The sequence below is a fragment of the Fusarium verticillioides genome, chromosome 7 (assembly GCF_000149555.1).
Source record: "Fusarium verticillioides 7600 chromosome 7, whole genome shotgun sequence".
Lineage (NCBI taxonomy): Eukaryota > Fungi > Ascomycota > Sordariomycetes > Hypocreales > Nectriaceae > Fusarium > Fusarium verticillioides.
In genome coordinates, this window is record NC_031681.1 from 1,077,678 (window position 1) to 1,102,780 (window position 25,103).

Genomic DNA, 25,103 nt, shown 5'->3' on the forward strand with positions numbered 1-25,103 from the left:
CACCGCCACAGACACCACATTCCCCACGTGACTGCGTTCGGCCTGTGGCGCTTTCCTGATTTCATGGCCTCGCCCATAAAGTTGGCTGTTGACTGATTCTTTGCTCTTCACTAACTGTGTGTTTTCCTCTTCTTTTGTTTCGTGATCGCCTGTATTTCAGGCGTATTTGATGAGATTTTCGAGCGAATACGACCACGAATAGCCCTTCTATCGACTCTGCGCCTCTTATCACCAGAAAGTCTTAAACTCGAGAGTTTAACGACGTCAAAAAAGTGCCTGACGACAGACCGAGTGAACAAGCTTTTGCCAGCCGCTCAATGACTCACAAGCCACGCCTGAGGCTACTTGTTCCTCTCTGTCTTTGAGGACTCGAGTCAACTGATATTTTTTTTTAAAGTTTTTTTTAACTACATTAACGACGCGATGCCGGTGAGTAACTCCCCGGAGGCAAACTTCGTGAGTATCAGGAAAAAGTTGACCATGGCTTTCAAGATTGGAGACCTCCTGGCCCAGATCAGCGGTGGTGATGAGGGATCTTCCGTACCCCCCAAACAGGGCCTGGTCCGGTCCAACACGTTACCCAAAAGGAAGGCCGACGATGATCCTCGATCGAGTATTTCAAAGGCGCCTCGAGTGACCACATTATCCAGTACTGTGGCACCACGAACGACACAATCCCCTACTGCTGTCTCAAGACCCAACCTTCCATCACGGCCCGCCGAAAGATCGATACCCTCACAACGACCCTCGAACCCCTCGAATGGTAGTAGTAAACCTTCCGTCTTGTCGTCCAAACCCATGAATGGGGGTAACAGGGTCTCCAAGCCTGTTGCCCCCAGCAGACCGTCACCTGGTCCTGCCAGCGCACCTTCAGCACCACCGAAGAAGGGGTCTTTCGCTGAGATTCTTGCTCGGGCTCAGAAGGCCCAGCAATCAATGGGACAAGTTGGCAAAATCCAACACAAGAAGGTTGAAGGTGGTGCGTTGAAGAAGGTCAAAGATGAACCGCCTGTAAAGGTCGATCCTCGAGCAGCCAAAAACATGAAGCAACGTCCAGCATCTACTCACTCAGGCTACTCCGGTACAGCGAAACCAGGCCAAAGGCCAACTCAACGGAATGGTGTACCTGTGTCTGGAAACGGAAGGGATCCGCGCAATGGAAAACCCCTACCTCCGTCAAAGGCAGAACGTGGCAAGATGGCCGGCAGCAAGTCATCAGGTAGAGCCGCACCCCCTGAGGAAGAGACCAAGAAGGTGAAGAAGGCTGCCATGGCTACGACTGGTTATACTGGCACAGCCAGACCCAGACCAGGAAGTGACGCCGGCAAGAAGAAGAAGGAAACCCCTCGTGGTGGTGCATTACTCAGTGCCCCGCGAGCTCCTCGTCCATCACGTTCAAAGTCACGATTTGATGACGATTATGACGAGGATCTGGATGATTTTATTGACTATGACGATGAAGAAGACGACGGTGGTCCACGATATGATTATGCTTCCGATGGTTCTTCAGATATGGAGGCTGGCATGGATGATATCGACGACGAAGAGCGGCAAGCAGAGCGACTTGCCAAGCTCGAGGATCTCAAAGAAGAGCGGCTCGAGAAGCAACTCAAAGCCGAGAAAGAGGCTCGTAAGCGACAGGCCTTGGAAGCCTCGCGTGGTCGGCGCTGATGATGGAAACATCTCAACGTCTCCTTGTGCCATCTGTCTGGTCACTCACCTCAGCTGGGTCTATGGTGCTTGGAGCTTGCTCCCATAGCATCGGACATTACCAACCTTTACTCACCTTTGGATACCTGCACCATTCTTCTTTACTCGAGATTTCTTCATACGCAAGCAACGGTCAAGGAGTTTGTTAGCAAGGGGCGTTTCACGAGCTGGACTTTTTCACCACATCTTCACAACTACACCCTTTTGCACTTTGCTTCCGATTGTTTTAGGTTCAGGGGCTACATTAGCGACGGAGTTGTCATCTTTGCTCCCCAATTTTATTTTTCTTTTGTTACGTCTTCATTTTCAGGGGTGGTTTGCATGGTTTTGGCAAAGGACACTGGCGATGCGGATGGATTAAAGACAAGAAGGGGATGAAATCATTGGAGCTTTTTTGGCCAGGGATGGTGAAGTGGATGTACTGTAGACAGAGATGGATATATGTAGACAACGTTTCACAATGATACCGTTGTCTAGAAGTAATTGTTAAACCTCACGATTCCTACGACATCCTATCCTACACGCATGACTTTCTATCTCAAGGTGATCTGGTTTTATGACTCTGGTGTTGTTACCTCAGTTCCTCATTCTATCGCTAGGCCATTAGCACAAACTTGGAGAGTACAGCGCACTCGCGCGATCATGGATATCTTCTAGGTTGTTACTTTACTACAAACCAGTTGATACACTAGACGTGTAACCACGAAAACCACAACTTTGCGGCGTCTATGGGTAGATCAATTATTCATGCTGAGAAAGACTGGCTGGGCAATACGCAAAACAGAAGCATGAAATATATTTTTTCCGATCCCAACAAGTCTAAAATTTAGACGCCATTAATGCCCTTGACTGATTAAATAACGCCTCATTTTCCAGCCCAATCCAAAAGCAATGCACCCCATGAATGTCGCAACAAATGTGGTAAATAATCTTCAGTGAAGCTCGCCACTGATATAGCCATGGTCTTGAACAATGTTTAGACAACCTGACATCGTTTGAGTGCGTGAAAAAGGTGCAGACAATCCATAGTAAGCTCGACGTTAAGAATCGGCTGTTATACTTATACACAGTATATAGGGAAATGGGATTCCAGGCCAGGACAACTATCCTTTTAAGGGGTACCAAGCCACAATCTGACGGCTCAGATATCGGTCAAAACAATATCAGGCCAGCACCGTGACATAAGTTGATCAAGGAAGATTGTCACTCTTGGACGACTTCCCACCAGTGCTTCCATAAGGCCTCAAGTTCCATCCTTGATATGGTTTGACTCCCTGAGTGCTGCTACCGTTGGCACTAGGGATGATGGACGGAGGTTGGTTATGACGAGGTAAGTTAGGCTCTCTCTTGATAGGTGGAGGGGGAAGTGACGCCGATGCAGCAGGAAGAAGGCTTGAAGGAGGCGGATGGGCCGGTAGGTCAGCCTTGACTGGCTGTGTCTCCTGTTTGACCTCAGGCTCCTTAGGCTGCATGAGCCCCTTTTTGCGAAGATACTGGATTGACTGAAGGACAGTAAGATCTTCTTGCTCCTTGTCGTTGAGAATCAAACGTTGCTGAATAGTGAGCCGTCCATTGTTGGCCTCACGATCCTTCATGGCTGCTTCGCGGACTTCAGGGTCATGGACGAAGCGGCACTTGCCCTTCTTGCCACATGTTCCACCAGTGGAATAATATTTGCAGTGCTTGGATACGTCGGCTTTCTTGGCCGGCGGAGGAGGCGGAGGAGCAACATGGGCACGAGTAGACATAACTTCTGGCTCGTCATCTGATGACTCCTCTGATGGGTCTCGCATCTCGTCACCTTCGTCACCCTGTTCTCGCTTTCGCTTGATCGACGACTCAACTTTGCGCAACTGTCGTCTGAGTTTGTCGGCTTGTTTTTCTAGCGAGGAGGCCTTGTCTTCGCCATTCTGTGCCAACTCGGCATTCTTCTTGGCTTCTACGCGAGCCTTGGTGGGGAAATGCTTCTTTCTCTCCGCTAGGAAAGAGGCAACATCTTTCACACTATAACTGTTAGCAATATTATAGCGGAAGGGCTACTAGTACTTACTTGAGTGTTTCTTGTCCGATCAAGTCCGTCAAAACCTTCTCCTCACCTTCGTCATCTTCAGACTCCGAATCCACACCAGGGGTGAGGCCAAGAGTGTTGGTCTTGCGCTTCTTCTTCTTTCCCAAAGTTGGGGTTTCGGATTTATGATGAGCAGATTCGTTGTTTCCATGTTTCTGGTGACGTGACTTGTCATTTCCATGGTGACCTCCACGACCTCGTGTGTTCCCGTCACGGAATCCTCCTCTACCGCGGCGGCTGTTGTGGCCGTAGTAGCCGTCCTGATGATGACCAGGGGGCAGAGGGGGGCCAGGGTATGCCGGGTACTGAGGAGGGGGATAGTGAACTGCTCGTGGGTCATGAGGATAGGGCTGACCATAGCCATTAGCTGGTGGCATGGCTTCATGCTCATACCCAGGTCGCACGGGACCATTTAACGGGGGCTTTGGGCCATTGCGGTCATTGTAACCGCCGCGCCCTCTCCCGTTGCTATAAGGGCCTCCAGGGGGCTGTCCAGCACCACTCCACTGGGCCTGGTTTGGGGGAGGTGGCCCTTGGTAAGGGTAGGCCTGTGGAGCGCCGTAAGGTGGTTGTTGGGGGTATTGGGAGGGAGGGTATGGCTGGGCAGGATAGTTGGGATGGTAATTGCCTGGAGGCATAGAACCTTGCGGATGCCCATGGGGAGGATGCCCGTGCTCTGGTCCCCATTGAGGCTGCGGAGGGTAGCTGCCTGCAGGGGGATGCGCGGCACCGTAGGGGGCGGGTTGTGATGGGGAGGATATGGCTGGCCATTGTATTCATAATGGTCTTGAGGGGAGCCGTGGTAGTCTCCACGACCGCCATTGTAATGGCCACCGCGTCCTCGTCCGTGATGCCCTCCTCGACCCTGGCCATGTTGAGGGTATGATGGAGTTTGTGGCCCATAACTTGAAGTTCCACCAGAAGAAGGCGGCGGTGGCGGAGGTGGACCGTAACCGTAACCTGACATAGTGAAGATAAGTGTTGGTGGCAGTAGACGGAGGGGGTTCGATGCTGAGATGTCAGGATTTGAAGATCGCGAAGGGCTAAGTCGGATTTTCAGCTGGGGATCGAAGCTTGAAAGCGTGTGTTTGTAATTGGATCGATTGTCTGTTCGCAAAGTTACTCGATGAAGTGTCGGGATTCAGTGAGACGAAAGTCGGGAGTGGTAAAAAATCTAGGAAGTTGCTATGACCGAGTAAAAGTTTACGTAGGATAAGATAAAATGAGAAATGATTCGAGTAAAAGAGAGTAGGAATCAGAGTTAAAATATCTTGTTGGAACTCTCAAGCCGGTAATTGGGGCAATGGCACCTGGATTGCAGTTGCCCGTTTGTGATGCCCTTTCCAAAAAAAAAGATGGCACGACAATGATTGAAAGACGGAAGGAGCTTCCTCTGGAGCGCCAGACGGTGACGAACTTCCCTGTACACCGCAGTCGCGGTTGGTGTATCAGTCTTCTTCTGGAAGGCGGTGAGCTGCTCGGAGCTCCAATTCAAACAAAAGAGGCTTAGCGGTACTGACATTCTTTTCTGCCGCTTTCAAGGTTCTTTGGACGCTGAGAAACACCCTGGGGCTGGTACGCAAGAACTTCATAGAGCTGAATCTCTTTTCATAAGCCTTGAGCGATCTTTTATATCTCCTTTATATCCTTGACTTACCAAAAGACTCACATAGCTCATTTAACCCTCAATCCGTGTTCCAATGTTCATCCTGGTTTGTTTCGCCCTGCTATGGATGCAAGAATGAAGAACTCATAAGTTGTTTAGACGAAGATCGCCGACTTGGTGCAAATTGCGCCGGAGGATTTCTCCAAGCGCAGCATAGACGCAATCGAAGACAATATCAATGCCAAATACTCTAATAAAGTGAGATTTATTTTACGCATCGCAAATTGATTCCGTGACTAACAGGGCGTTGCAGGTTATTCAAAAGATTGGACTTTGTATCTGCTTGTACGATTTGCAGTGGGCTTCGGAAGGTCTTATTGGCCATGGAACAGGCTTGGTGAACGTGAATAGTGAGTTGAAGTAAATGCATTTTGAACTTGTGGTGAAACTAACGGAGCATCGCGCAGCTGAGTTTCGAATGGTCGTATTCCGTCCCTTCAAAGGTGAAGTCATGATTGGCAGAATACGAAGCTCTACACCCGCAGGCATCAATCTGAGAACAGACTTTTTCGACGATATCTTTGTGCCATTTGAGGAGTTACCAGAGGGTGCTGAATAGTGAGAAGCCCGTGATGATTTGCATATGCATGTGCTAACACCGTGTAGCAACCACAGCGAACAACTCTGGATCTGGAATCTCGACGAGGATCGACTCTTCTATGATAACCATGAGATGGTTCGCTTTCAAGTGATCGATGAAGAGTGGCATGACCAAGCCCCTGCTGGACCAACACAAGCCGAAGACTCACCTTTGAAAACTCCGTACCGCATCAAGGCCAGTATGGCAGCTGAAGGATTAGGCGTATGCCTCTGGTGGGATGGAGCATAGTGTTGGATAATGGACTGAGGAATTATGGAAGAACTTGGGCCCAGGAAAAATATGTCACCGCGTTTTATTTGGCGTATGTACATTTGCTCGTTCTATGAATCTACGATTTGATACCCGCCAACAGACGTTCCTCAACGTTGTCGAGCACAGAGTAGTGCTCCACAACGTTCAAGTTCTCAATCTCGGCCACGAACTGCTTGTGGGGGTCTTGTCCAGGACCACCCATCATGGGGTTGGGCATCTGCTGCGCTTGCATTTGCTGGGCAACCTGGCTGGCGGCTACATTGTGTCAGTGGACGGTCAAAGATTTGCCAAATCAGGATGCTTACCATTGTCACTGCCAAGAAGGAACACATAAACAAACTGAAGGCCGAAGATGCAAAGGAAGTACCAGCTGATACTGGACATCCATCGAGGATCCATTTCCCTGGTCTGAACACCAGCCTGGAGCATGCTCTTGAACTTGATCGTAATGGGAAAGGGTAATTTCACTGCGATGGTTAGCATTGTCCAGATTCAATGATGAATGAACGTACTGATGACGTATCCACTGAAGAAGGCGTTGATCCAGCTCATGATGAGCGTATTGGGGATAATCATAGCCATATTGTTCTTCATCATACCCATCATGCCGTCCATAGCGCTGGGATCGGACAGAGGGTTAGCAGGAGGTTGGCCCTTGCGATCGGGCTCCTTAAGGTATGTTCCAGCCTCGTAATTGGTTGTCAGAACGTCACGTCGAGATTCGAAAGCCTTCTGTGAGAGGACATGGTGGTTGGTTCGAAGAGCTACACCCCGAGCAAGGTAGCGTTGCTCACGCATGGCCTTTTCGTCCTGCTTCTTAGGTGCGGTCGCCATAAGGACAGATGCGTAATGACGGAGAACACCAGTCAAGACCATGACAATGGTGATCGGGATAAGGATCCAGTAGCTACAAGTTCCAGTTAGTGGCTTCGTCCATTAGCGGACCATTCGGGAGGCGACGAACAATAACTGAGGATCCCTATGAAGGGTCTGAACCGGAGCTTGCGCCATGATGCCGATAGTTGCAAACGTGGAATAGCAGCGTTGGGAAAGGCGAAGCTGATGTCGCGTTGCAATGGAGTTGTTGGAGATGTGAGGTTCAACGTCGTCAAATAGCCATGAATCAAGGCAACCGACGCCACATGTAAGCGGAGCTGCTTGATTGGTGGCGGTACACTATCGACCCTGGAGCAGCCACACTTTACAGAGTCTTTAGCTTTCGATGAAGGGACAGCTATCCACATGCTTCGCTTCGGCCCCACGACAGCCCAGACTTCCCATGACAGCGAGTCTCAATACTTGTACATATAGAAAACGACCACTTTCTTTAGCAACATACCACAGCATTCAATCTCCTCAACACAAGCCATTGCGCGCCTATATATATCATGGCCAACGCCGCTGAAAAAATCTCGGTCTATAATCTTGCTGGTAAGCTCTCCAGCTCCTTATAAGCTCTTATACGAGACCATCTTCTGACACGGTGGCTCTTCGCGACACAGACCTCAAGAACACATCCGACGATGCTATCCCCAACTACCTAAACTCTCTCAAGTTCCACCAGTCTCATACCCTCACCGATGTTCGCCTTGCGCTCGGATACACTGCTTTCAGTGTTGCAGCTGCTTGTTTCCTCTGGGACTACAAGCTAGGTTTTGAGAGCACGAAATACTACACAGCTGCTGCCGTTACGCTCTACACCTTGATCAATGGCGCCTTGACACTATGGATTATGTTCCGTGAAAAGGGTGTTGTGTACGAGGGAACTTCACCATCTGGAGAAAAGGTCGGACGAATTTAATCGCATCTTCTTTACAATCTACTAACATCTTTGTTAGATCTCCATCAGCAGTTCTACAAAGAAGAACGTCCCCATCTACAACCTCACCATTACCGTCACTGATGATAACTCGAAATCCACCGTTCACAAAATCTCCAAGCCTTTCAGCGGCTGGTTCGACCAAACTGGCCAATTTGTTGCTGTTCCCTTCCAGGAGCTCCTCGCCAACTCAGTACCTTTGATCGGCAAGCGAGACCCCAAGCGTGTTACCGTCTCTAAGGAGTTGTTGGATGCCAGCCCCGATGTTCTCGATGCTATTCTGGCTGCGAACGCCACTGGTGCCGAGGCCGCATCCACACCAGAGGTAACTGAGAAGAAGGGTGGCAAGCGACGCAAGGCGTAAAAAGGAGCATTGGAGAATATGAAGTGGTTATATATAGTATGGCGTTTGTAGGGAATCATATTGATGCCATGCACTGACAGGGTATTGTCAGAACTCCGGCAGAGCATCTGATTATGTCTCTTGTGCTTAAATATTGTCCAATTCTGAATGATCTCTGTTATATAAACCTTTTCCGACTACCTATCTAGCGCCAACCACTAAAAGGAGATCAAGTCCGATAATGCCATGGTGCTATGGCATTGCCTCTATGTAAAACACAGCTCGTCATCTTACTTGAGATCAGCCCAAGCGGCCCTAGCCAGTCGTGCTGTCTTTCTCACCTCTCGTACACGATGTCCACAAACCAATGTCAACTGTCGTTGTACTTGAGGCGCATGTGGTATCAAGTGCTGGGAGTCGTATGTCTGTGGTAGGCTCCCTACGATCTCCAGCGCAAGCTTGCCACAAGCACCCTCCGTCTCTATATCAGCAGACACGGGAGAAGATTTATGTGAGAAGACACTGCTGCAGATATTGATGATGCTTCGAATATGCCCCTTACCCTTCTCAGGGGCCTCTGCGAGTGTATTCTTAATCACGTCCAGGGCCGCCTTGGTTTCGGGGCCGATGCCACTGTTTTGCGCAACGGCGATCGAGATTCGGAGGATGCTGTCTGCATCGGCTTCATAAATTGGGAAATTCATGTGCTTGACCATGAGTAACACGGCTGTGCTGTAGTTCGCCTTGCCCTGTTGGTTCTGGACCTCTGCTTCCGTTCCAGTAGCGGCTTGTAGCATTGGGCTGACAAGCTGGAAGTAGACCTTCTGGGTCCAGAGAGGCTTGACGATGGCATAACACTCTTTGGTAAGCGGTTGCTGAGGGGCCACAATCATTTCAAGTCGTCGAGCAAGTTCAGTGCCAAGCTTGGGATCGTTGGGCGATTCCTTGACCACATCTAATAGTGTCTTTGCCTCCTTGCCGCTATAACGTCTGACCATGCCCGCAACAAGAGCATAAATAGAGGTGATTTGCTCCAAGCGAAAGGCGTCATTTTCTGATGTAGATGCGGGTAACAAACTAGAGGATCGTTGCTCTAGAGCTGTTATGAGACTCGGAATAGTCTCAATTTTGAACTTGTTTGCTAGAATAGTCAAGATGGAAAGAGCCACTGGTCTGCTGAAGTTTGTGTCTGCTGCGAAACCGCTGAGAATCAACTCTTGGGCAACTCCAATGTCAAACTACAATTGAGTTAGCAATAAAGAATACGAGTTATGATGGAAGGGTCCTTACCAGGCGAGATACTGCTGATGTCTGCAAAGCTTGCAGTATACCAAAAGCTAGAACATTGGGCGCTTCGGAAGTTAACCAACTCCAAGATGAGCCATTCTCTAGGCTCAACTGAGCTTCCGGCGCCGTCTTCGGAACCGTAATAGACTCATCACGGAAGAGGTTAATGGCAAAACTCTCAGCCTTGAGTGATGTTTGTTGAGTTTCACTGAACTCGTGGATGATAAAGCCTGCAAGAGTGGAAATAAGATGAAGGTACTGGTGTCCAGAGACTTCGTCGACATTGGCAAAATCATCACTCAAACTTAGAGCTTGTTTGCCTGTCTGAGGATGTGTTTCAATTACCTTGGTCGCTCTGCGATAGAGTTGCCTAGCAATGAAAAGGGTAACGACTAAGAACTCGCTTCTTATCTCGGTCACAGAGGCTGACTGAGAAACTCGGCTATGATATTCAGGAGAAGACCCAGCTGCTGTCTCCCCACCAAGCAGACTCAGGGCAGGGTACGCAGAGCTGATCTTTTGTAAGGGCTCGTCTTCGATGGATAATTCTTTGTCAGGATTCTTTGCCAAGCAGGCGTCGTTGAAGTATCGAATAGTGGATTGGATTGTAGCAACCAGGGCACACCAAATTTCAGGATCCGACTTGGATTCCAGCGAGTCAAAGAGTTCTGATAGGAATGCGCGAATGGAGTAAATGAAGTGATCGAAACCATCTCGTGGTGTGAAGGGTAGTTCTGAGGAGCCCAGGTATGCAACCAAACCTCCAAGAGTCTTGATCGTCTCAACCGTATCAGGAACATTACCATTTTGTCGACTGGAGCGAATGATGCTCAAACTCTCATCCACGAGGCCTTTGAAACCGCGAGGGAAGTATCGAATAGCCCGTTGGAGAGCCTGGGCAGCATCGTTAATGAGTTCATCGCCCCCAGAAGATCGAGGGTACCCGGGACCCGACTTCTTGAGAATGGCAAACAGAGATGAGCAGATTTCTGAGCAAGTTGACTCGGGAAGTAATCGCTGAGAAATGTCGCTTGCATCATTGTTTGAGAGATCCAATGACTTGGAAGGCCGTTGGCAAACCAAAACTCCAGCTCCCGGGACAGCCTGCGTAGCGACCTTGATGTCATCATAAGAGGCATCCGGTTTAGAGCCAAGGTTCACGGGGCCCTTGAAGACATCTTCATAAAGGGACTTGAAGAAACCGTCTATGGCAGCAAAATCCTCACGGTCCTCAGCGGCCATATTTGTGTCAACTAATAGGAAACGAGTTTCCAAGATGACGTGCAAGACTTTTAGAAGATCCTGGGTGTGGACAGGTGCCTTTGGATGTCGCAAGTTCTCTTTGATATGTGTAATGACGGGAGCAGCCATTAGGACAAAAGCACTAGGCTTGGAGCTCAGGACACTGACCATGAGTCGGCCAGCGGGTGAAGCATACATAGTTGTCGCAAGATCTGGTACGCAGTCTCGGGTAACTGATAATGTGTAGTCGCGAAGGCTATCCCCAGTGAGTCGTCTAGTGAGAGACTTGAGAACTTCCAATGTGCCCCAGATGGTATCTTCAATTTCTCCGTTTCGAACCTCATACTTCAAGCTGCCCCATATTTGGTTGGCATAGGGCGCAATTGCTTTCTGAGGATGGCTGTACTCATCAAGACAGGCTTGCATGGTCTTGAGGATATCGAGCTAGTTTCGGTCAGCTTAACTTCTCCCTTTCAAGAATCAAAGAATGGGTTCCACCAACCTTGACATTGACCGTCACAGCATCACCCTGGTCCAGTTTGCCCAAGAGGAATGGAAAGACCTTATCAGCTAATAAGTGGTTTGCCGAAAAGCACTTTCGTAGTGCTAGCTTCAGCTCTTCAGGGGTGATTGCAACTTGAGATGCTCGAGGGAGTGAAATGGGAAAGTATGGCTTGAAAACACCATACACCTCTTCCAGCACGTCTTGAGAGACTGTGTACTCAGACATGAACAATCTCAAGATGTCAAACCACACCATCAAACACTCGGGGTCTCGTTCACTTCTGCACAGTTGAATTAAGTCGAGCATAAAGCCAGCTGACGAGCCGTGTGTGTTCTGCAAATCGCTGGCGACCCCAGGAGTTATCATGAGTAGCCGTATGAGCTCATAGATTTCGAGTCTGGTCTTGGATACTTGGCGTGGGAAGTCATCCTTGAGAGAGCACACTTTCTGGATGATGTCATGCCCCATGTGCCGTTGGAAGGACTTCATGGCGACTATCCTAGATAGCGCACTCGCGGAGGGCATGATTCCAGCTTTATGATCGACCTCGAACATGGCTCCGAAGAAGCTGACCAATAGTTTCACTGGCCAATTGTTAGACAAAATCGTAGTCATGTCTTGTACAAAAGCTTACCTTGGCTGGGTTTCAGAATATCATTGCTTAGAAAGTCCAACGTCCGTGATAGAAACTCGAGCGCTATGATAGTTAGACACGACCGATGCCACGATATGAACCGAGACTTACCCTTTGCCCTCGCCGTCCAATCTGGTGTCTCATTCTCGGCCTCATTACCACTACCTGGCATCCAAGGCTGCACAGCTTCGACCCATCGTGCTACAGGATTTGTATTGGCCGCTGAAGTTTGAATCTCTGGTCAAAGTCAGAACATCTTCATTTAGCAGGGATGGACTGAAGTACCGTTGGCAGCCTTCTTGGCTATCGCTGTCTGTTGCCCCTCATTGTCAGCTAGAACAAATTCAAGAGCCCATTGCCTAAAGTCTGCCATGATGAGACAGTGTGAGACCGCACAAGCCGTTCGACTGTCTTCTTGGGTGCACAAATCCAACAGTTCGCCCTATCCCAAACAACTTATAAAGAGAAACCTGAAACTTTGCCCGTCGAGTTTGCGATAGTGAAGTGGCAGAAAGTTGAAGCCCACCAAAAGCGGTGAAATTGTATGGCGGGGTAGTTGAGCACTGTAGTTGGTTTTCTGCAGCGTGATGTCAAAAGTGAAAAGATAATATGAGAGACGTTATGAAATAAGATCCAGATTCTCTAGTATATTGTATTTCGAGGTTTTTGATATAAGTCTTATCAGATTGGTCCAATTGCTGAAGCCCTCTTTGTCATCATGTCAAACTCCGAAGCCGGCCATCGACCTCTACGGAGATGTCCCGTCATTCCGCAGCCACGGCCCCACTGCAGTATTTCTTGGGTTGATTGACAACAGCAATTTTGGTGGTCGGCCCCTGTATTTCTTTCTCCGTCATCGACCTCCAAAACACATCCACACAACTGAGCCCGACACTTTCAGAGGTGGCTTGTCGACTCAATTGCCCTCCAGCATGGCCTCACTACGAATTCCTGCCCTTCGCCGGCTTGTAGCCGCTCCCATACGCACCACCCGAGCTATCAACCAGCGACGATGGGCTCAAGTTCACGATATTCGCTTCCTCGCAACAACCCAACCTTCGCAAGCCGTCGTCGAGAAATACAAAGAGAAACTGAACCAGAAGGCTCAGAAAGAGGGCCTCCAGAGCATTGACCAGCTCAAGGCAGCTTACGCTGACAAAATCGATGCTGAGCGTCGAAAGAGTGGTATTGAGATTCCAGTTGGAACAATTCCTCAAGCACCCGAAACACCAGTTGTTCAACCCAACGCCGACGACCCCCCTGGACAAGACGAGCCCACCAGAGACCCTCGCGATCCTCCTACCACTCCTCCCCAATATCCTCCAGCCGGCTCAGATAAGCCTGCTATCAAGACTCTAAATGACATCATTGACCTCCCCAAGGCACGGGAGCTTCCAGAGAAGGAGCTTACAGCTATCTGGCGTCTACGACATGCCTCATCTGAGCAGAACCTCTGTGCTGTAATCCCGATGTCTACATACAAGGCTATGGAGGACGCTGCACGAGCAGCCCCTCAATTCGTCCTTCCGGTGCCTCATCCCGCCCAAGGCGCAGAGATTCACTTCCTGCAGTGGACCTTTGATGCCGCGTCCAAAACTAGCACTGTTCTGTTCACCCAGCTTGCTGAATACAAGAACCGAGGCGAGTTTGCACAGCCTCATACTACCATCACACACCACCTCGACCTTGCCGATGAGCGAGGTCTGGTTTTGATGCAGGGCCAGGTCCTGCCTGACCGAGGTGTTACACCAGAGAACGCCAAGTGGCTTCTCATGTCTCTACAGCGATTCTATGGTGGTTGGGATGGTGAGGAAGTCGAGCTGACTGGTGAGCGTAAGGATAGGGCTGAGGAGCGAAAGAAGCTGCTGAACTGGTTCGCAGCTGGCGACTCGAGATTCAGTGTTGATAAGCTGCTGGAGGAGGCTGAGCGCATGGGTTAAGTATGGAAGCATTCTGTTTCAACCATGAGCTCCGCACCATGGTTTTGTGTTATTAAAGGCAAATAGCGTGACATCCACCTAAGAAAGGTGATGAATTGTAGAATATATGACTAGTGTACAAGATTATTTAAACATCCACCACGTCCTACGATGCTCTCTCGTTTGCCGTGATCTCAACTCTTGGTTAATGCAGACTTGCAGCAAAGCAGTGCAGTTGGTGCAGGTAGTACAAAGTTCAAGATATCATGTTAACTTAATGATTAAAATAATATGTCTAAATTCGTTCCCTCGGTATTCAACATAACATGACCAACCTCAACGCCATCCAAGCAACACCATTGTCCCATAGTGAAATTCAATTCGAGGTATCTGACAATGTTGATGTTCACAAAGCCAAGTAGAGGTATCCGTAACATGATATCAATCCATATATGCTCCAATCCGTATATCCTTTTTGCGCTCCATGTATATTCAAATCCGTCTTTCATCTCCGTGTATTGGTTCGTGTATATCGTTATGCCTCTTCGAACACTTTCTAAGTCTCGCCACTACTACTCGATTGGCACTCCTCCACCATATCTTCTTTGACAGACAGCTTCGCCTTTTCTGGTAGCACCGCCTCACAGCCTTCAGGGACGCGGCAAATATTGCGTGCATTGCATGTTTTCCATAGAACCTCACGTACTTCTTTGAAGACCTGATCGACCGCATCCATCGCCCAGATGACATCTAGATGTTCGTATTCAGGGATCACCTTGCTGTGGACCAGGTTGACATGAGGCTCACGGCCCTTTTCGAACCGCCGGAGCAGTTTCCTTCCGTCAACAAGATCGTCGTTACCACAAACCCACATAGCCATAGGTGGCGCTTGTTTGTTATACCACGCGGTAGAGCCTTTGGGGTGTTTCCGATGAGCTTCGAGCGCTGACGAGGTCCTTGGTGTCACAGGTCGTCCATCTCCCTTGGAATCCATGTGCTCCTCAGCTCTAACAATCTCTTTCGTAGACAAGATACATTTGTGCTTGGCAAAGCACTCTCGGCCAAGCCACCATCGCATAGACTCGGCGCTGACGTAAACAGGCGCAAACTGGAACATGCGATTGCGAAGGCCACGATCCCAACGGGCATCAGTCCAGTCAAACAGAAACGAGAAGACTTTGTAACCAAGCCAGCCATATAGACGGGGATCCAACAGTTTGTGCATCTGCATCATGAAAGGGATAAATGCATGGATGCCAAACATGAGACGAAATAGACCTGGCGAAATGATTCGCATGAACTTGAAGTACATCTTACCGATTAACGGCCCAGCATATGCGGCTGGGGCGAGGGCACAGAATACGGTCAGCCTCTCGCCCAGCTCAGGTCGCTGTTCTTTGGCCAAGGCGACAAAGGTTTGAGTTGTACCTTGGGAGTGGCAGATAAGTCCAATCTTTTCGAAACCCGTCTCTGTGATGACTCGCGACGTCAACGCGGGAAGATCGAAAACACCCATCTGCCTAATATTCCAGCACCACATCCTCGGGTCGTTGTACTCAAGCAGTGCATGCTTGGGCTCGAATCCACAACGGTTGTTGCCAAGCCACACGTCATAGCCGGACTTGCACAGCCAGAAAGCGAGAGAGTCGTCATCATTACAGCAATAAGCACCCGAGCTTTGTAGTAGGCCATGCATGAGCAGCACGGGGAACTTTGGCTTCTGCGATGGGTCTTTGAGCTTCTTCCTTTGGGGTTGGAAAACCTCTGGCCCCTGATCAGACCTCAGGCTTTCTTCGAGTTCGGTATACTCCTTGGGGTCGTAAACATGCCATAAGTCGATTATAAAACCATCTTCGGTCTGAACCTCAAATGTCTCAACGTCTAGACCAACTCTGCGCGCATAATATGCGACGTCACAGATGATTGGGTCTGGTCCGCCTTCTGTTGGTGGGAATCCCTCAGCATTTTCCATCCTGTCTAGCGTTCGTCCGTTTGAAGACTTTTGCTTCCAAGCCTTTTCTTGCTCGCGTCTTGCTTGAGCTCTGCGCTTTTCCTCTTCATAGAACGGCCTGTCAGAATCAGGATCGCAAAAAGTCAGCCTGTACCAGATGTTCTTCCAGATCACGGGTATCGTCGTAAACAATGAGCCCAAGACGATGACTCCGAGAAATGCCAGGCTGAGAAAGAATGCGCTGATTCGAAAGAACATGCATTGAAGATTGCGTAGCATATTTGGTGGCCCGTATAGCGGCAGTGGAGGGAAGAGAGGATTGGTATGAGAAGGGGGTGTCTGTTTTCGCAATGTGCTGTTGCTATTAGACTTTTGTAGAGATGCGCCATTCTGTTCTGAGGGCAACTGAACGACCTTTTTTTGCTCAGGGTTTGCGTTCTCGACATTGGATATCTTCTCTTTGGTTTCGTCTCCTGCTTTGATTTCGACACTCTCAGGCTTGCCTTGAAGCTCTTCCCTCAGGACATTGAGCTTATGCGCCTCCTGCAATGGCACCCCCGGGAGTCGTTTCCCATCTGAAGTGATGATAACAGGGTCATGAGGCGTGACAAATTGTGCTTCGATGGCTACTCCGGGGTCGTGGCCCGTTGGGTGTTGATGTGAGAGCTTCTCAGCTTGTTGTGTGAATTGGACGGCTGTCTCGGCTAGTTTCTTGCCAACAACTTTGGGACGATGCTCCTGTGTCGTAGTTGACGAGCCATGCTGCTGTTGTGTCATGGTTTCTAGGCAATTCTCAATTATGAGGGCCGACTCGGCCAATAAAGAATGTGTAGATACCAGATGATAATATGGCTATGGCTGTGCGAGACAAGTACCTAGTCGAGCGATTGAACGACTGCTGGCCTTGAGATGCGCCGTGGAAGAGAGATCTACTGTTCAAGGAACAATTCGCATGTCGGACGGGGATTGTAAAGGATTACGGAGATACAACTCCAGGACGGAGATGGCCAATGCAAGAACAAGTCAAGGATCGATGAAAAGAGGGTGGGATCATAAGGAGAGTAGATCAGATGGTGTACGTCCAATATTCCACTTAACGGACAGACCGATTGTTGACTTGAGTCTCGGTTGTTATGCGGTGTATAAGAGACTGGCGTGATGATGAGAAAGAAATCGTCAAGTGTGTCTAGGCCGAATCTTTTCTTTTGTAACGGTTAGAAAGAAGGGGAAAATCTGTTTCAAATTCATCAAATAGACCGGCAACGTTTAATCATGGGAAGTGACAGAGCAATCAACTGTGAATGGCCGCTAATAAGATAATGGATGTATAGTTGCGTCATGGGAAGTCGTTATAAGCAGAAATTTGGCCAGACAGCCAGATTTGTGGCGGGAACTGCGACTTTAATGAGCGATGATCCTTGCTGAAAAGCATGTGAAGGCTGTCAAAAGGGGTCTAAGAGATCATCTAATTTGCGTTCTTAGCTGTGGTTCACTGTATGTTTTGGATGATCATGCTGCAATAGACACTGCCAACGGCCAAGAATTGATGATGCGTACGACATTCTGCATCTAAGTACTGTTTACTCACAATTAAGGAAATGATAAGAGCGTATTCGTGTCGTAAACAACAACTAGACATTCAATTCATGATGTATGATTTCGTTTTCGTTCATATGATGCTGATAACGAAAATACTTGGATAAGTTAGACCTGAACAAGTAGGACCAAGTATCCAATGCCGCTTGTGTCATTCTTCATGCAAGATAAGCTATTTTCAGCTCCTGTTGATCTTGCGCTGTGCTTTGTTACTCCAACTAAAGCGTTGCAGGGTCTCGCCACGAATCGACCAACCCTAGACTTGGCTTTTTACCCCAGGTTGGAGACGCTGGAGACGCTGGGCTCTGGAGTTGTTGATTGATACCCGCCTGTAGAGTAGAGAGTAGGCCTAGTCTTCACTCAAGATGACGAGAAGACTTGAATGAACCATCCTAATATCAGTGGAATATTTTATGAGTTTACTTTGATATCTTTTGTTCAAGGCCTTATATTTTCTGTTCTCTGAAGGCAGATTTAGTCCCTGTTGTACACGCTTCTCCGCGTTCGGGCCACCTCACGGGCTTCTCGGTCTCGGTACGTACCTCGGAGCGGTACCTAGAGACCCCGTGTACTAAGGAACCTAGGTACCTTACGTATGTAGCACCTACCAACCTTACCTAGCCAAAGCTGGGAGAAGCCGAGGCAGGCCACTGTTGCTGCTTCGGTCGCCATGAGCCGCTGCCGAGCTCCAATGGAAGCCACCTCCAATTTCTTAATCTCAACCTCACAGTCAATCCATTAGCTTCATCCTCATCCCCTTGGGGTTTCTTTTTTTGTCTGCGCGCAATTATATACTCGAGACTGCTGTTTCTTGTTTGCTTGTCCAGATCTTGCGATTTTTACCAATTGAAGGAGTCCCCGAGCGATGCAGTGATCCCCGCGTTTGCGCTTCGAGCTTCCTGTAACAATTTCGTCCTCCGCAAACTTTACCACATTCCCTCAAGCTTGACTTCTTTTCAAGATGGCGTCCCCTTCAAAGCCAGCTTTGAGTTCAAACAGGCGGAGGAACCGCAGACGTCGCCAGGACAAGCCTGCCATTACGGCAAAACTCGTGCTTGACGATCATATTAAGAGCGATGTCGGCATAGTATCCGAAGACATCTTTCGAGATCTCTTCCCCCATCTAGGTAACGGTAAGTGAAGCACATGTTTCATTGCAAGTCAATGCCTGAACGAAATCATAGCTCAACTCTACCAAGGCGCTACCGAAGACGTTCACCACATTGCGATCGCTCCGTGGATACCCAATGCCAACCCTATCGACAGTCCGTGGTCAATTGTACCCATTATTGAGTCTTCTGCACTCGCGCCCTCGACCGTCCGATTCTCACCATCTTCTGCTTCCTTACAAAGCTTTGCCGTGACGTTACAACAGGTCGCGCCATCCAAACTGTCAAGTCACAGCCGCGGCGGAATCGAGATTCTCGTGCTTGACGTGGCGCCCGTTCCTCTCGAGACCGTGTTTGTGAGCCTGGAGAGTGAATTGACGAAAAGGTTGGAGAATGGGGAGGGTACCTTCTTCCGAGACCATCCTGCCAGCTCCAAGGCGAAAGGTGCGGATTCAACACCGGATGGGCGTCTCGTGACTTCTCTCAGAGCTGCTCTGGGCAGTCTGAAGGTTGTACATGCTGGCGATTTATTTCCGCTTCCTCTTCCGCCGCACCCTCTTACACATGTGCCCCCAAATCCTGGAAAGATCATGCTGTGCGAGCCTGTTGCCCAAGGTGTTTTAACAGAGTCAACTAAGATTATTCTCATGCGCGGTCGTGTCCATACCAAGCAGATACGTCGCGTTGCTTCCATGAGCGCTAGCCAACAGCTTAATGGCGTTCCCGAGGATGAGGATGATACCAGCAACGACCAGTTCTATTCTGCAGCTGAGGATCGCGATAAGTCAGGAATGACGACCGAGGATATGGAGTCTGCGACCGAAACCGAGCCAGATATATCTGATTTCGACAACGAGGACGAATTATCAGACGATTCTATGGACGATATGATTTCTTTGCAAGCACCAACCTTGCCAACAACCAATGCCAGTGGTATATCAACGCTCCAGCCAGGCACGCCTATGACAGTTGGAACGCTTCGTGGCAGGAAAACAAATGGAATTGCAACGCCTGGCTCCGTTTTCTCCAATTTCACTGCGACCACTGCTCGACCAGACCGACCCCGAGGTCGTCTCTTCAAGGCACAGGGTCTGATGGAACAAATTCCGACAGACCTTTTACATCCGAAGCCATCCTTAGAAGACGACGAGGAAGCGCGAATCTACGTCGATGTGACATCGCTGAGCCGTATTGGATGTTTTTCTGGAGATTGGGTACGAATAGAAGCTTCAGAAGAACCCCCTGCAAATGGATTCGGTGCATTTGGCCTTGGAAGTTTTGGACAAGTTGAGTCAGAGCCTGCCAAATGGCGGCCCGTCCGAGTCTACGGTCTACCCGAAGGGTATTCGCAACGGCCAATGACTAGAATACCCAGTGCTAAACACGGTGAGAGAAGATTATCATTCTTCGAATCCCAGATTCAGCGGCCCGCCAGTCCCACGGCCTATGCATCACCTATCCTCCTAGCCAATCTGGACGATGCACCCTATCTACGTCTTGCGCCCTTGAAAAAGGCATCATATCAAGGCAAGGGGACAATCCCTCGGTTTACAAGTGCAGCTCGCCCGCCTTACGCTCGAGATATCACTATTCACCACATTCGAACTCCTATCTCTGCAGAGCGAGCTTTCCAAACCGCCGTTCTGGGTGGCCTCAAACGGTATTTCGCCCAGAAAATCCGCCTTGTTCGAAGCGGCGATCTTATCGCTGTCCCAGTCGACGCTGAGCTTGGCCGTACGCTTCAGGAGATGCCTGGCGCAGGAGGATCCGAAGTGGACGACGTGATGGCACTCACTGCTGGTGGACAGGAGGGAGGAAAGCAACCCTCCAAGTTCGACAGCGTAGCTTGGTTCAAGGTTGGACATATCCAAATCCAGAAAGCGGATGAGGACGAAGACGGAACTGCCGAGGCTTTCTGGGGATCAGTTGCCTGCATCGATAGTTCATCTGTTGCAATGCATGGTTCAGGCTTCGAAACAAGTCGTATACCAGGTATCAAGCAGAGCACATGGCAATATTACCTTGGTCTCAAGAAGACACCCAAGAAGGCATCGGAGTCGACTCCAGCTCCAATTCAGGAACCCGAGTTGCCTTATGTGTCACCTCTCAGACGCCAGCTGAGGGAGTTGATTGCAGCAGCCACGAGCGCTAGAGCAATTCATCTGAAGATGCCCCCTGTCGCAATTCTGTTAACGTCTACACATCGAAATATTGGAAAGTTGACTCTGGCGTCAGGGGCTTGTTCCGATATGGGTCTTCATACATATAAAATCGACGCGTATGATATTCTCAGTGAGGGGAGCGGCAGTGGAAGCGATGTGAAAACTGAGGGCTTTCTCAGGACAAGAGCCGAGCGTGCCATGAGTTGTGGTCCCGATTGCTGTGCTTTACTTGTTCAGCACGTCGAGGCCCTCACTGCCGATCGCATTGAGTCAACGATCAAGGAGATTCTAGAGGACACACGAGTTTTGATTGCCACAACGAATGAGGTTGACAAAGTGCCTGATGGTGTTCGAGCCTTGTTTACACACGAGTTGGAAATGACAGCCCCTGACGAGGCGGAGCGTGAGTCTATTCTGAAATCCATCATCAGCGATAGAAGTGTTAGTCTTGAGCCTTCGATCGACCTCAACTCAATCGCTCTCAAGACCGCTGCGCTCGTGGCTGGCGACTTGGTAGATGTTGTTGAGCGTGCCTCTATCGCTCAACAGTCACGACTGGAGCAGCTCTCAGCCAAGAATACGCATGATGGCAAGATTATCACGGTACGAGATGTGCAGGTTGCTGGTGGTCCCCTTGCCCGCTGCCTCACCAAGGGAGATTTTGAAATTGCTGTTGAGGCTGCTCGCAAGAACTTCTCTGACTCTATTGGTGCCCCGAAGATCCCCAATGTTACCTGGGATGATGTTGGTGGTCTCAATAACGTCAAGGAAGCCGTTACTGAGACCATTCAACTACCTCTTGAGCGTCCTGAGCTGTTTGCGAAGGGTATGAAGAAGCGATCAGGTATTCTCTTCTACGGTCCTCCCGGAACTGGAAAGACATTATTGGCCAAGGCGATCGCTACTGAATATAGTCTCAACTTCTTTAGTGTCAAGGGACCAGAGCTTCTCAACATGTATATCGGAGAGTCCGAAGCCAACGTTCGACGCGTGTTCCAACGTGCTCGCGATGCTAGACCTTGCGTTGTCTTCTTCGATGAGTTGGATTCAGTGGCACCCAAGCGTGGCAACCAAGGTGACAGTGGTGGTGTTATGGACCGCATTGTGTCCCAGCTTCTGGCAGAACTGGATGGTATGTCTGGAGGTGATGATGGCGGCGGTGGTGTTTTCGTTATTGGAGCAACCAACAGACCAGATCTTCTGGACCCTGCCCTTTTGCGACCTGGTCGATTTGATAAAATGCTTTACCTTGGTGTCTCTGACACCAATGACAAGCAGCAAACCATTCTGGAAGCTCTGACCAGAAAGTGAGTTGATACCATCTTCCTCTAATCCAACAACAGTGGCTAACCTATTTGCAGATTCACACTTCATCCATCAGTATCCCTCGCTTCAGTGGCAGAGAAACTACCCTTCACATACACCGGTGCCGATTTCTATGCCCTGTGCAGTGATGCAATGCTGAAAGCTGTTACACGGCAAGCCACAGCTGTGGACAACAAGATTCGCGCCATCAATTCCGACCCAGCAACCCAACATCCAATTTCTACTGCATATTACTTTGACCACTACGCTACCCCTGAAGACATTGCTGTTATGGTTCAGGAAGAAGACTTCCTGGCGGCTAACGATGAGCTTGTGCCCAGTGTCAGTGCTGGCGAACTGGCTCACTATGAATACGTCCGGGCAACTTTTGAGGGAGTCCGAGAGAAGGAGCCGGAAAACAAACCACCTGCAGTCCAACGTGTTGTCTCAGGGGCGTCGACATCATCAAAGGGCAAGGGCAAGGCGGTTGCTTCAGGATCGAGTAAGGGCAAAGGCAAGGCGATAGCATTGACAAGCGGCGACGAATTTGATGAAGAGGACGAGGTGGATGATATGAATGGCAGCAGATCCAAGGGCAAAGGCAAGGCACCTATGGGTTTCCAAGATGGAACAGCCAGCGATGACGATGGATTGTATTAGTCGGGGATGGAATTGAATATCACGGCATTATATAGCATTTTTGTATATTGAGTGTTTGAGGGGAGATTGGGTATTTCTTGTTATTAATGTCATGGTGGTATATCGGTTGAGTTTGACTAGACTCTGTACACTATTATTTCCCCATCTAACTAGAACATTCAAGCGAAATTCTTTGATTCGTCCTGCTCCAAATCGCTCTTATTTCTTGGGATCCTTCTTGACTTCTTTCTTCGAGTCTTTGTGGGAGTCTTTCTTGGTATCTTTCTTGCTATCTTTCTTAGTGTCCTTCTTAGTATCCTTCTTGGAATCCTTCTTGGGGTCTTTCTTCACGTCTTTCTTGGTCTCCTTAGGATCTTTCTTGACTGGCTTCTTGGTGTCTTTCTTGACATCTTTCTTGTGGTCCTTTATCGAGTCTTTCTTCGAGTCTTTGTGGGAGTCTTTCTTGATCTCTTTCTTGGTGCTCTCCGACTCTTCTTTAGGCTTGTCATCTTTAGCAGCTTCTGCCGTTTCTACAGGTGCTGCTGCTGCTGCTGCTGCTGCTGCTGCCGCCTCGGGTTCTGGCGCTACCCCAGGCTTCTTGGTTTCTTCTTCCTCATCTTCTTCGCTGTCCTCGTCACTATCCTCATCAGTGTCCTCTTCCTCCTCCTCTTCGGTCTCATCCTCATCGTCGTCCGAATCATCATCGTCCGACTTTATCTCAGCCTTCTTTTCCAATTCGGGCTCTTCCGTTATGGCCGTCTTAGCTTCCACAGCTTTAGCCTCGTCCGGGCTCACTTCCACACTGGCTCGTTTCAAGGAGGAGATTGAACCTGGACCGCTTTCCTTCCAAGTGCCGCTTGTTGGACTCTGAATAGCGTTTCGTCCTGCATCCGTCTCGGCCCACGAACCGGATGTTGGCGACTGAATGCCATCGGTCTTTGCGACAGGAGTTCCTGATTCCTTAGATTTTCCAGTCTCCTTTGCGCTTGTGTCGTCCTTCTTAGCCTTCGCACCATCCTTACCATGGACCTTTTCTCGCAGAGTCTTCAAGCGAAGTTCCTTAGCCTTTTGCGCAGCTTCGTCGGCGACGGATCGGACAGGCAGGGCCTTCTCTTCCTTCTTAGGTTCTGTAGAAGCCTTCAGTGTCGCAGAGGATGGAGCGGCCTTGGCTCCCGGTAGCGGAGGCGCAGCAGGAGCAGGCTTTGGAGCAGCGGCGGCGCTGGCGGCTGCAGCTGCTACAGCCTTGGCGACAGGCGAAGGGGCCATGGAGGCAAGAAGGCCGCCGGTAAGGTCGATGGGCCGTTTTAAGGGAGGCTCGGGAAGCTTATCGTTGATGGAGGGGATGGTGAATTCGTCGAAGTAAATCGTGACGTGCTCCTTGAGCTCGCCATATTCGTTCCATTCTTCGATTTCAACAATATCCTACAGAAAGCCACATGCATCAGCTATACGACCCAAGGTAGTACTAAGGGGGATGTCTGTCGTACACCCAGAACCCAGCCCTCCTGAACCAGGGCAGGAAGTTTCCTTGGGCGACCGCTCTTGTCTTTACCGGCTCTTCGACCCCATAGCAAGCGAGCCTTGGTGTCGACGGCAATATCGACGGCTTTGAAGGGAACCCGGTTGGCGCGTAGGATGGTCTCGAGACGTGAGGTGGCCGTGACGATGTGGGACGAGCCAGCTGTCAAAGAGGTGAAGATAAAGAGGGCGGGGTCGGTCAAAAGGTTTGTCATGTTGGATTAAATATTAAATAAGAGTTTTGATATGATTCGACTTGATAGAGAGAGTGTGAGTTGTTCGTCAGGGTATTCGCATTATCTGGTGGAGTTATGGAATGCGGTTGGGATTCTATGGACAACTGTCAAAGCAATGGAACGGTAGTAGGGATCATGGAGCTATCCTGATCAGCTACGTAAGCACAAGGTGTTCGAAGTACTGTGTCTCATTAAAATAGCAAGCGGAGTACTTGGACGCCCAGAAATAGGGGGAACCGAACTCCTTAATTATAGCGCTCCAACTTGGAGCCCTAGAGCGTCAGTTGGTATGATGCGGGGGCGGGGCATTTGGAACTGTTCCATGCAGCAAGAAGATCCCCTGAATGCATGAGAGTGCTTTAGTGGAAATAAAATGCATGAGAACGGTTTCGAAATACTTTCGATGTCAGATAACTGTTTTCTGGGAGTTGCCAACTGAAGATGCAATACTCTCACAGAAACAGAAACAGACAATACAGTAACTGAAATGTGCATGTATCCAATCGTTTGTAGCTGATACAAATCTCGTGTTAGTGATATG

General features: G+C 49.5%; 11 protein-coding genes across 14 annotated transcripts; 6 read left to right on the forward strand and 5 right to left on the reverse strand.

The window, feature by feature from the left end:
* The first annotated feature begins 78 nt into the window (after nt 1-78).
* On the forward strand, nt 79-2,238 carry FVEG_06884 (hypothetical protein). 3 transcript variants are annotated; one of them, XM_018895318.1, is made up of 2 exons: nt 79-429; nt 493-2,238. In XM_018895318.1, the coding sequence occupies exons 1-2, from the start codon at nt 424-426 to the stop codon at nt 1,669-1,671; spliced, it is 1,185 nt and encodes a 394-aa protein (XP_018752549.1). In that variant the 5' UTR covers nt 79-423; the 3' UTR covers nt 1,672-2,238. The 3 variants fall into 3 exon arrangements, with proteins under 3 accessions (XP_018752549.1, XP_018752550.1, XP_018752548.1); XM_018895319.1 differs by having other exon boundaries at nt 500-2,238; XM_018895317.1 differs by having other exon boundaries at nt 114-2,220.
* Nucleotides 2,145-5,187, reverse strand: FVEG_15952 (hypothetical protein). Its single transcript, XM_018905180.1, has 2 exons — nt 3,761-5,187; nt 2,145-3,714 (listed from the first exon to the last, which is right to left on the reverse strand). The coding sequence occupies exons 1-2, from the start codon at nt 4,414-4,416 to the stop codon at nt 2,901-2,903; spliced, it is 1,470 nt and encodes a 489-aa protein (XP_018752551.1). The 5' UTR covers nt 4,417-5,187; the 3' UTR covers nt 2,145-2,900.
* Nucleotides 4,538-4,747, forward strand: FVEG_15953 (hypothetical protein; the record flags this gene model as incomplete). The annotated part of the gene is made up of 1 exon (XM_018905181.1): nt 4,538-4,747. One exon carries the CDS (start codon nt 4,538-4,540, stop codon nt 4,745-4,747), a length of 210 nt encoding a protein of 69 aa, XP_018752552.1.
* Nucleotides 5,188-5,336: 149 nt separating the features above from the next.
* On the forward strand, nt 5,337-6,467 carry FVEG_06887 (DNA-directed RNA polymerase III subunit RPC8). The gene is made up of 5 exons (XM_018895320.1): nt 5,337-5,490; nt 5,544-5,642; nt 5,698-5,794; nt 5,852-6,002; nt 6,051-6,467. The coding sequence occupies exons 1-5, from the start codon at nt 5,479-5,481 to the stop codon at nt 6,271-6,273; spliced, it is 582 nt and encodes a 193-aa protein (XP_018752553.1). The 5' UTR covers nt 5,337-5,478; the 3' UTR covers nt 6,274-6,467.
* On the reverse strand, nt 6,258-7,399 carry FVEG_06888 (hypothetical protein). The gene is made up of 4 exons (XM_018895321.1): nt 7,262-7,399; nt 6,810-7,204; nt 6,603-6,764; nt 6,258-6,552 (listed from the first exon to the last, which is right to left on the reverse strand). The coding sequence occupies exons 1-4, from the start codon at nt 7,306-7,308 to the stop codon at nt 6,374-6,376; spliced, it is 783 nt and encodes a 260-aa protein (XP_018752554.1). The 5' UTR covers nt 7,309-7,399; the 3' UTR covers nt 6,258-6,373.
* Nucleotides 7,400-7,528: 129 nt separating this feature from the next.
* FVEG_06889 (hypothetical protein) lies at nt 7,529-8,666 on the forward strand. Its single transcript, XM_018895322.1, has 3 exons — nt 7,529-7,728; nt 7,800-8,083; nt 8,136-8,666. Exons 1-3 carry the CDS (start codon nt 7,686-7,688, stop codon nt 8,478-8,480), a joined length of 672 nt encoding a protein of 223 aa, XP_018752555.1. The 5' UTR covers nt 7,529-7,685; the 3' UTR covers nt 8,481-8,666.
* FVEG_06890 (hypothetical protein) lies at nt 8,492-12,796 on the reverse strand. Its single transcript, XM_018895323.1, has 6 exons — nt 12,413-12,796; nt 12,239-12,364; nt 12,128-12,190; nt 11,491-12,077; nt 9,750-11,432; nt 8,492-9,697 (listed from the first exon to the last, which is right to left on the reverse strand). Exons 1-6 carry the CDS (start codon nt 12,498-12,500, stop codon nt 8,750-8,752), a joined length of 3,495 nt encoding a protein of 1,164 aa, XP_018752556.1. The 5' UTR covers nt 12,501-12,796; the 3' UTR covers nt 8,492-8,749.
* A 122-nt stretch (nt 12,797-12,918) lies between these two features.
* Nucleotides 12,919-14,249, forward strand: FVEG_06891 (ATP synthase mitochondrial F1 complex assembly factor 1). The gene has a single exon (XM_018895324.1). The coding sequence runs from the start codon at nt 13,060-13,062 to the stop codon at nt 14,065-14,067; it is 1,008 nt and encodes a 335-aa protein (XP_018752557.1). The 5' UTR covers nt 12,919-13,059; the 3' UTR covers nt 14,068-14,249.
* FVEG_06892 (hypothetical protein) lies at nt 14,233-17,343 on the reverse strand. The gene has a single exon (XM_018895325.1). The coding sequence runs from the start codon at nt 16,772-16,774 to the stop codon at nt 14,603-14,605; it is 2,172 nt and encodes a 723-aa protein (XP_018752558.1). The 5' UTR covers nt 16,775-17,343; the 3' UTR covers nt 14,233-14,602.
* A 985-nt stretch (nt 17,344-18,328) lies between these two features.
* Nucleotides 18,329-23,016, forward strand: FVEG_06893 (peroxisomal biogenesis factor 6). Of its 2 annotated transcripts, none has more exons than XM_018895326.1 (3): nt 18,329-18,726; nt 18,778-22,171; nt 22,226-23,016. In XM_018895326.1, exons 1-3 carry the CDS (start codon nt 18,555-18,557, stop codon nt 22,827-22,829), a joined length of 4,170 nt encoding a protein of 1,389 aa, XP_018752559.1. In that variant the 5' UTR covers nt 18,329-18,554; the 3' UTR covers nt 22,830-23,016. The 2 variants fall into 2 exon arrangements, with proteins under 2 accessions (XP_018752559.1, XP_018752560.1); XM_018895327.1 differs by having other exon boundaries at nt 18,331-18,726; nt 18,793-22,171.
* FVEG_06894 (hypothetical protein) lies at nt 22,850-24,784 on the reverse strand. Its single transcript, XM_018895328.1, has 2 exons — nt 24,296-24,784; nt 22,850-24,230 (listed from the first exon to the last, which is right to left on the reverse strand). Exons 1-2 carry the CDS (start codon nt 24,539-24,541, stop codon nt 23,028-23,030), a joined length of 1,449 nt encoding a protein of 482 aa, XP_018752561.1. The 5' UTR covers nt 24,542-24,784; the 3' UTR covers nt 22,850-23,027.
* Nucleotides 24,785-25,103: the final 319 nt, after the last annotated feature.